This window comes from Ceratosolen solmsi, unplaced genomic scaffold (genome assembly GCF_000503995.2).
Source record: "Ceratosolen solmsi marchali unplaced genomic scaffold, CerSol_1.0 scaffold10, whole genome shotgun sequence".
NCBI lineage: Eukaryota > Metazoa > Arthropoda > Insecta > Hymenoptera > Agaonidae > Ceratosolen > Ceratosolen solmsi.
Genome location: NW_011948412.1, coordinates 5,300,138 through 5,310,922, shown reverse-complemented (window position 1 = coordinate 5,310,922; position 10,785 = coordinate 5,300,138). Strand labels below are relative to the sequence as shown.

Genomic DNA, 10,785 nt, shown 5'->3' with positions numbered 1-10,785 from the left:
TTGATATGCGCGCGCGCGCGCACACGCGTATTTTCTCTCTCTCTCTCTCTCTCTCTCTCTCTCTCTCTCTCTCTCTCTCTTCGCTTGGCTATATTTTCTCGTACGTGCGTGCGTATGTGTGCGTATATGGGTTTGGTTGGGCGCGCGCACGAATCGATCGATTCCGAAGAGCCAAGGATCCACTTTTAGGGCGAACTCGTTTCGAGTGCATACTTTTATCGCATCAGCGACTTTCGATGAGACGTTGGTCGTAAGGCAGCTTTACAAGCTATCGGGAATCGTATTGTTTCTTTGCTTAGGGCTTGCGCTCATGGGTTGAAAGAATTTTTATGCAGAACATGGAATTTATAAATACAGCTAAAGCCTTCGATTGTATTTATCGTCAATATTGATCGGCCGGTTATGCTAAGGCCTAATTTGCTATCTCTTTTCCAACAACAACAAAAAATTATTAAATATTAAAACTGCTGTATAATCAGAACTACGACTTTACATTTATCTCGTTAAAAAGTAATAAAAGAAGATTCCCAAGTACTTTGCTCCTGAAAAATATCAAAAGTTCATTATTGACTGAAAAATTTATTCTACTTACAAAATAAAATAAGACATGCTTCAGATTTTCAGCATATCTTTATCTTTCTTCTACATAATTCAAATATTAACTTCGTTAATATTTCTTATAGTGAGGGAATACAAGTGTGCCAGTATCAGCTCTTCGTACGGGATTTTATAACTAACGGGCTGAGGCCAAAACTGATACATACACAAATGTATTCTTCTTTATCTTATAAAGAATCAAAGTACATTTTAAAAATTATCATAAAAAGATTGGCAAAATTAAACTTTTTGAAATAACTGCTGTTTTATTAATGTACGTAGACGAGTTTATCAAGAATATGAATAGTAATCAATTGTATACAAGGGATACTCGATACTCGATACTCGCGTATTATTTTTACTGCCTCTTAGAGTTTTCGTGAATTTTCTCGTCACTTATCCTCCAGCAAAACATATTATTTTAATTTCGAGAAGCCTCGATATTACCTCTCCCCCCCCCTCCCCATCCCTCCCCACCCCTCCCCCTACCGCATCACAAATACGCGTCACCATAACCTTTTTATCAAATGTATTTTCTGCACTTTCATAAACAAATTTGTGTTATCTCCAAACTGATCTGTAGTGACATCTTTATTTCATAATACTTCAACACTCTGATCCAATAAAGTTGAAATTTATTTCGAGAAATCATATTTATTAATCGATCAATAACATTTATTCACACTCGAACCAACATCAAGATTATTTTTATAATGTAATTCACACGCAGATATTAATGTTTGCTAAACAATTGCTAAAAGATTCAATACTAATTTCTGCTTGTTTGCAAAATTTTTTATTTATTTATATATTGAAAATGCCAACAAATTAACTTAAATCTTAAATAAGTATAAATTATTCGGTGAAATTAAGCGTGCAATTAATGTTAATGGTAAATTTGTGATTTAAAAATTACAGTTACATCGTTAAAAAATTACATTAATTTTAATAGTAAAATTTAAATATTTTTTATTCGGTACCCACACAGGTATATTACGAAAGAGTCAACTCTCACGCAGCGACGTCTTTCTACTTCTATGACTACTGCGGCTCCAAGGACATCAGCAAGGAACTCATACTAGATCCAAAAATACCGATAACCAAGATCACATTATCCAAGGGTTTTGCCTTTTCGAACGTTAGATCGGCCACGGAATTCGAGGAGGCCAGATCGCGATTCTTCGCTGAACAGGTTTTTAATGTCACCTTAGTACCTACCTAACTACATCATTTAAAGCTTTATTTATTAAAATACATTGTTTCATTTAATTAAGCAACGTATTACACAACATGTGACACATGTTAATCAATGAAAATACTAATGCTATTTAATATGCGATAATTTGATTAATAAGTATTTAAGAAATTTATTTTAAATTCATTTATAATGATTTGTATTATTCATTATAAACATAATATCGAACGATGAAAATATCTCGTTTAAACCGCCTTTTTCAGCCAATGATGATCAATCATTGAAATATGGTAAAAATTCTCGTTAATTATAAAATTAATACACGCAGGAATTTAGAGACGATTACATGGAAATGAGGGAGGGCTTGGATTTAGGCTGCAATTTCAGTCCGATGACCCTTGTGGCGGTCCTAGGAAATCCATGGTTCACTAGGTCTTATGTCTACTGGTGCCTTAGTGCGCTCTTGCTTAGTTGGCCACTCAGAATTATCATCGAATGTAATACGCAATATGTCGACTATCAGGTACAGTGCAGAGACTATCTTCGTTATTTTGCCGAACAATAATTCTTGGATAATGACAACAATAACTTTAACGCTCGGATTTTTCTTATTTTCTATTGGATACACTTAGTTTACTAATTATTAAAAGCACAAACTTTAAGCTTTCGAAAATAAGTGCTTTCAGAATTGCAGCTCATTGTATACAGAACACTGTAAAAATGCTATTATTATTATGATTGTTAAGAAACAATATCGAGTATATTATTGGGAGTTTATTTATGTGTATCTCAACGGTTTGTAAACATATGACATATATAAACATATAACAATTAAGTTTAAAACTGAAAAAGTGCGCGGTAGCGCTAAAATAACAATTTTCCGAATGTATTCCGTTTATTTTAGCATATAATAGTTTTTAATTGGGCAAAAGGTCTTGTTTGCATAATCGTATGAAAATTATCATAAATTAACATATTGTTAACATATTATCCAAATATTGCGCGAGGAAGCCATCTTCTGACGTATAATTTATTTGCTTTGCAAATACACTAAAATTAAAAGTACACACAATCGTATATTGTAGTTGTTTGTAACTTGTGGATCCACTTTCCACAACGATAGTCACTTTATACAACTTGAATTCATCACTTAACTAGCTTTTAATAGTTGTATAATACCATCATTTTAAAATTTTTATGCGCGTTGATTAACATACAGCTATCTAAAAGCATAACTATTAACTAAAGTAAATAGCTCGCTTCGTCGCGGCTAGCTGATGCTTAACTTTTCAAACAATAGAGCAGCAAGCTTCGCGGCACATATACTTGCAAAAAAATACACAACACCCGATTACATTAATAGTTTAATTACCATCGCGTTAGATAAATTAGATGAGCTGTTAAATTATCGCAGACGCTCGAGCAGTTTTCCAAATCGATCGTAAAAAGTTTAGACGAAAAGTTTAGAAAGAAAAACGCAAATGTAATGCGCATAACTATAATTCGCTCCCGCTAAGTCCCGCTTGAGCCAAAGATCACAAATGTGTAGCCTAACGTTTGAAAAGCAAGGCCCCCTCCACGACCGCAGGTAACGAAGCTTTTCGGCGTGAACTACGACACGCCGACCAACATCCAAATACACACGTCGGCGAGTCAACTAAGCGCCCCGGGATCTTACATGCTTGCCCCGAGCTACAGCGAGGCCTTGCTCATGGAGCCCGCGGTCCACCCGGGCAGCAGCCGCGCGACTACCTCGAGCGAGCCGGGGGAGTCGGACATGGTGCCGAGCTACTCCGAGGCGTTGCTTTACGAGCGGGCCGCGGCTGAGCACCAGCCGGCGTTCGCCGAGCAGCAAAGGCTCTCGGAACCATCCTCGATCGCTTGCGACTGCCCCTGTCATGGACTGGCCGAGAACGCGAGAACGGGCCCCGAGGACTTGCTCTCCCTCGAGAGCCTGCAAATGAACGACGCCTGGAGGCCGAGTCCCCTGGATAAGGGGGAGGAGCAGGAGCAGGAGGTGGAGGTAGAGATGGCGGCGATGCAGGAGATGGAAGGGAATGAGGTCGCGGGCGCTTCCAGTGCCGCTGCGGTCTCACGGAGGCCGAGGCTCACGGTAAGGCCCACTCCCGAAGACACATTAACGGGCTTACGGACTTCCACTTCGTTACGCGGCTTTCGTTCGTGGGAATTTATTGGGCTGGAAAGAATCCACCGAGCATCACGAACTCGATTCTTTCCGACTACAAACTCTCAATAGCACTTGAGAGATAGAGAGAGATAGAGAGAGAGAGAGAGAGAGAGAGAGAGCGCGAGTGAGAGAGACAAGGTGGAAGGGATGTGTGTCTGTGACTCGGAAGGATCCTCTTAAAGTTTTATCGTTGAAGAAGACTCGGATATTCCAAATTATGCTGATGTTTAGAGTCTATTTGCCAACTCGTTTCGGAGAATTTCCTTCAATAGAATAATAAAAGAAGGAGCTTTTAAATACCAAAGAACTTTAATCAGACTGGACAAATCAAATTACTAACTTCTTTCACCGCCATTAAATCACTTTCCATAATTTACTCACTATTTTAAAAATTTTCACTATCTATGTTTAATCGCAACTTTTAAAGGATTCAATCAATCTAATTTTTTTTATAAAGTTATTATGATTGTATTTTTTCATTAATTTGCGTTGCTGTACTTTAATTTCCATCGAGAGATATTTAAATTTTCATTGAATATATGGCGCAATAATGCATTGCACTGTCCTTCTTTCAAAATACATTGCCAATTATACATAATAATTCCGGCAACTATTACGATGAATTTTACTTTATCACTTTTTTTTATATATTAAGTGTCTTTACGACAATCGCATACTGTCACGCGCAGAAGAAGCATTCTATAATAACAACAATAAATAAAGTGTACGGAGCAATTCAAATTGGAAAATTTTTTATGCGATTTTATTGCATTCGCAGAATACCTCTAAATATAAAAGCTATATAAAGTAGTTCATAATAACGAATTAATTAATAAAAGATATAAAAGATATTTCGAAACTACGTTTGGATTGTTGTGGTGGCTTTGATATTGTATGTATAAAGGAAAAAGCAAACACTCATTTCAATTATCGACATTGAATATTCAATGAGAGATAAATGTCAAAATGATTGGCACACGATTGCAAAGAAGCTTAATGGATGCACATCACCACTGATTATCATAAAATCATACACACTCACATTATACCTTATGTATAATAAAATTAACGGCTTTTGATATAACCATCCCAAGGAATGAGAACAATCTTGTTCACTGATTATAAGCTTGGATTACTAATTGGAGCATTAATGCGCCAATTCCGGCCAGAGATTACAAGCGTTAAAATAATTCAATCGTGCCCGCTGGAATGCGCAACGAGAATTCAAATTACAAAAGGAAACTCGATTTTCACGCTCGCTCGCGCTCGCTCCCTACCGCTGTCGAACTTCAAAATTAAAACTTAAAACTTCCCAGCATCAAGCCCGCGGCGAGTGTCCGTCGAATTTGCGAACAAGTCGCCGTAGTCCCCCGTCCCTTCCCTAATCCGGTGCAAAATCAAGGACTGCTCGCCATAATGCGAATTCACCGGCAGATCTCCCAGCACCGGCCGACGGCGCCGAGCAGAGGCTGCGCGCGCATTTGCGAGAGCTGCCTGAACGATGCGGAGCGCCGTGGCCCCCAGGAGGCGACGACCGATTTGCAGCACCGAAGGCGACGTTGCGCGATCACCCGCGACTACTCCGAGCCCGACCTAAGGCATAGTGCCGAAATGTTGGCCAGCTGGAGTTTCACCCGAGGCAACGGACGTAGCTTGGAGAGCATCGTCGAGAACGAGGAGACTGGTGAGATTCGATTTTACTGGGGTGTCCTTGGCTCATCGCTATTTCTCGGACGGCTCGCTTCAATGATAATTATAGTGGGGAGGACGACCGTATTTATTGATTACGGACGTCCAAGCCTTTCTATGATTTATTTGCAAGTAAATGAGATAATTATTCTATTCTTCCAAGTTTGATGGGGAAGAATTTTAAAAAATCAACTTCCAATGTCCTTTTTATTATCGAGTGGACTTTTAATCGAAATTGCTTGCACGTACTAACGAAAATTACCCCCCCCCCTTCCCTAATTTCACTCCATAAAATCTCAATATTTATTGCAGCTTTTCCAGCGCATCCAAAACTGTAAACTCACTCGCCTATTTGCAAAAAAAAAAAAAAAAAAAAAAAACATACGCTCTTTTATATCCCATAAAACGCATGATAGCTCCTATAGCGATAATCGAAGATCCTGTAATAAAATTTGATCGTTAGAACCAATAAGTGCCGATACGATTTGAAAAATCATCGTTACCTTTTATTACGCATCCAATAACTTTTTCGCGCTCATTTAACTAAAGGCGTAAGAGTATTTCGCTTTTTATCATTAACAATTTGTTTATGGAGTATGATAGTAAAACTGTAATTTGTTAACAAAAAAAAAAAAAAAAAGAAAAAAGAAGAAAAAAAAACGTTTTTATTACTTCGTAAAAGAAATTAATGAAATTAAATTAAATATTAAATATATTTATAACAGAAACAAAAATTTATTTGTTTAATTATTAAATTTCTTAATATTATACGCAACAATTTTACATACATACATATTTTATTTCAAAGTTGCATCATAATATAAAAGATTAAAGTCAAGAGAATTTATCTCATATCGAGGTAAACTAATTTAAGCAAATTAATATATTCTTAAACAATATTTCCTATGGCTGTAAAAGTAATTTACTTATTATAAATTATCCATTATACACAAATTACTTAATGCAAAAATCGATTGTAATATGACTTAAGTTTAATGAAATCTGCTGCAAACAATTTAATCGATAGATAATACATTTTATGCAAATATATTTGAAATATAAGCTTAAAATATATTTGAAATATAAAATTACTTAACAAAACATTTTAGATTTGAGATATTCCAAAAAAAAAAAAAACATAATTCATAAATATAAATATGAAATATTAAATTTTTCATTCTACGTTTTAATTAATACTATATTATTATTCAGAAATTCATGAAAATCTTGAAAATTTAAAAGAAATTTTAAATATGTATTCATGAATGTCACTGTAATCTAATACATACTCGGAACTTCTTCTAAAGATATAGGATTTTCAACTTTTACTGAAAGTCGATGTTCTTCTAGAAGAAATATAAAGTAATATTACTGTTGCAATAGCATTTTCTGTACACAGAAACACTTCGATAGTCATTTCTTATATTTCAAATTGGAATTCTTAATTTGAAACTTTCAAGGCTAACAAAATATTATTTACCTGAAATGAAATGACTAAAATAATATGCTTCTTTTATTTTTCACCTATGAACTGTTAGTTTTAAAATTGATAATGCATAAATTGAAAAGGAAATGCAATAAAATTTGGTACTTGTGTAATGATGAAACGCTTCGTTAGAATATGCATTTTGAAAATTCGACGGTTGAAAGTATGCCAATCGCGTGTAGATAATAAAAAAAAAAGATAATATAAAATACAAAGAGAGGCTTGACAAATCACGATACAATAAGACAAAAATATAATACCTATTTTCTAAAGGCCGACGGAGACGGAAAAAATAAGACTCTAAGGGTAAATCGATTGTAAAAGCACGACATCTTTGCCACGTTGAGGTGGATTATTGACGATCGTCGCTCAGTAGAGATTGTATTTTGCACTTTAGTTTGCAAACGAAAATATATACACTTTTCGCAGTCGAATATTGAAGATATTTACTTTGACGAAATTATTCGATAGTAAAAAATCCTTACGAATGATGTGAAATTGCTTACCTGCAAATATTTTCTCAACAAATGGTAATAAAAATAATAATGAATTCGTGTTTTTTTTTTTTTTTTTTTTTTTTTTTAAAGAATAATATTGACGAAATAATTGCAGACAATATGATAATATAATAATGCACGCGATAATATTAATTTAAATTCGAAAATTGAATGTAATTCATAAATATACATTGAATTTCATACGCGATAAATGCAACGAAAGAATAAATGTATAGATATTTTAAAAAGCGTGTTTCATAAAAAAATTATTTAATTATATTTAGAAATCGCGCGTGTTTGTGTGTGTGTGTGTGTGTGTGTTTGTGTTTGTGTTTGTGTACATATTGATCTGCAGAGTGGCAGAATAATAATTCAAAATAACGAAGCAGCGAAATACGTAATTTTCATATTGAGAGATATAAATTCTTATTGACAAAAATTGAAAATAATAAGAAAATCTCTAATGCACAGAATTATTATCTACTAAGAGAATTATCTTAGATAATACGGCACGTTTCATTATATTATACTTGAGGCTATATTAAAAACATATCTAGAGCACTAATGGATTTTTAATTTACTGCTTAGCATGAGCATCGCCATCCTATATCGACCACGAGCATTGTACCTCACTATCAAAATTCGAAAATCTCGCTGAATCTTCGAATAATCTTATCCCCCTTTAATAACGCGGTAATGCATTATTCGAGGGAGAAAATGGTAGAAAAAATCATGGGCCACCAACAGAATAATAAGAGCTTCACGAATTTCTTTCACGAACACTTCGTAATTCGCCGTATCTAGCCACGTCCATTAATATGTTGGTAATCTCGCAGAGAACCCGTTGAGCGCCCGATCGATCCCAAGCAGAGTCGAGGTCGAGAACGATAATCGGCAGCAGGGAAGGAGCACGGGGGCGATCCCCAAGCGAGGGCCGACGGAGCCGGACAAGCAGCAGGGCTCGAGCAGCCGGGTAACGGTGAATCCGATCGCGGAGGCGGTCAAGCGCCTTCCCAATTCCAGGAGCACTTACTTCTGCCTCAAGTCCATCCTCAAAAACAACCGTCGGCGCTTTACCCTCGTCACGCCCGAGGAGCTACAGAGCCTGACGGACGCGGCCGAGCCGAGCACCGCCGACGAGGATCGTTGCGCCTGCGACGGCTGCCGGTCGGAGCTCGAGAGACCCGGAAGCCTGAGGATCGGCAAGAGGCAGCGACCGAACAGCTGCCAGTCCCTCAGCTTCAGGATTGAGAATTCCAGGTGAGTTCCTCGTAAGCTCTATCCGCGTCAATTTTTCATCTCCTCGGGGGGCATTGCGCGGACTTGAATATTTCACCGATGCCCTGACGCATAACCAACCCCCATCGATTTTGCAGCCGAGGCACGTGCTTAATAAGCACAAGAGGAGCACTTTGGCATACTGTTATTTCGAGCGAAATGTTTATCGAGACTTATTCTGAATTTCCGATAAGCTTCGACAAATCGCTTTACCAAAGCCAGCAACAAATAATATTATTCTCTCGTTTATGAATCCGCGTGTACAATTGAAAATTGCCAAGCTCGCGCGAAAGGTTTTAATATAATGCTGCCAGCAATTGATAAATCTTATTGGATTAATGTTTATCGCGGCGTGTATAAGACTTGTAAATTGTAGAAATCTAATAGCTAGGCTGTTGCCTTATCGGGATATGGAAACAAAGTCTCGTCAATATAAAATAAAAGTATCGAATATATTCTCGTAGATATTTGAATTTCAGTATTATACCTATGCTGTCTCATTTGGCAATTCAACTAAAACCGATAAATGCATCATTGTCGTATGAAAAAAAAAATAAAATAAATAAATGAATAAATAAATAAATAAATAAATAAATAAATAAATAAATAAAATAAAATAAAATATTAATTTAATTTACATCTGATGTTTGCGAAGGTAATATTTGTACGAATAAAATTTTGTTATGTCATTTGCTGCCTCTTTGATTCAATTTTCTCGACCTTTATTGAAATTACATCATAATCATCATAATCATCATAATATAAATAAATATACGTTTAAACATAAAATGTTATAGATGATTCAAATTTACAGCATTTTATAAAGCCAATATTGCTTTTTCTCAAATCTGATAGTTACAATTTTCATGGATATTTATATTTAATTAAATTATAATGCAGATGTAATGCAACTCGAATTCTATGTAAAATCAATAATGTTTGTACTGTTACATTCAAATAAACATTTAAAAATATATGTTATAATGCAGGTGTACGTAGTAATATTATTATATTCTCATGTTTCACGAAACAAGCAGAACATATTATTTATATAGACAAATCATAATAGTCATGGTCTACGGTGCAAACATAAAAGCAAAATTATTATTCAAATTTGGCCAATATTTTTTTACAATCTGAAAGCATAGTAGGAACTCAAAAAGAAAAACAAAAAAAAACAAAAAAACGAACGTCAGGAACGTGTTTTCGATCAATATATCTAATTATTTTATCAGTATACGTAATTATTTTAATAATAAATCTTAACTGCAAGTATGCTAATAATACCATTTGCTATTATCCTTTAGGCTTAAAATACATTTTTGATTATTATAAAATGATTTTTCTACCTTGAAATGTAACCGATTAAAAATAGATCAAATCGCGTACGTACGAGAGCGGAAAGTAATATTGGGAAGCAAATTTAATGATGAATGGCTCATACGTGCGTATGTACAATGATATTTCTATCAACATTCATGAATAATTTTACCAAAAGAATGGCCCAACTAAACAAGCCTAATAATTTCTCGTTATTTGTCATTAAATTAATAATAAGGTAGCTTTAAATTTTCAATTTATATATTAAATATAATAATTGTATATTGTGTGTATTTTTATTATCTTTTAGATTTGCAATTTATTATGCACGTACATTTCAATTTTTAATACACTTCATATATTTAATTTTGTAAGCCTGTAGATTTATGAATACTCAAATCACAGTATTACGCGATGAAATCCTCGGGGAGAACAATAATTTGATAGTAAAATATATTTGATGGCAAACAAATTACCAATAATAATATTCCAATATTGCAAAAGAATGGGGGAAGAGGCGGGGGCGGGGGGGGGG

The 10,785-nt window shown here is 35.1% G+C and overlaps 1 protein-coding gene across 1 annotated transcript in view; it reads left to right on the top strand.

The window, feature by feature from the left end:
• Positions 1-10,785, top strand: part of LOC105368147 (uncharacterized) — a 41,289-nt gene that overhangs the window by 25,206 nt on the left and 5,298 nt on the right. Inside the window, exons 6-10 of the mRNA XM_011507086.1 lie at positions 1,586-1,789; positions 2,121-2,315; positions 3,381-3,905; positions 5,415-5,664; positions 8,489-8,912. Coding sequence (XP_011505388.1) covers positions 1,586-1,789; positions 2,121-2,315; positions 3,381-3,905; positions 5,415-5,664; positions 8,489-8,912 — 1,598 coding nt within the window. The remainder of the gene's footprint in view (positions 1-1,585; positions 1,790-2,120; positions 2,316-3,380; positions 3,906-5,414; positions 5,665-8,488; positions 8,913-10,785) is intronic.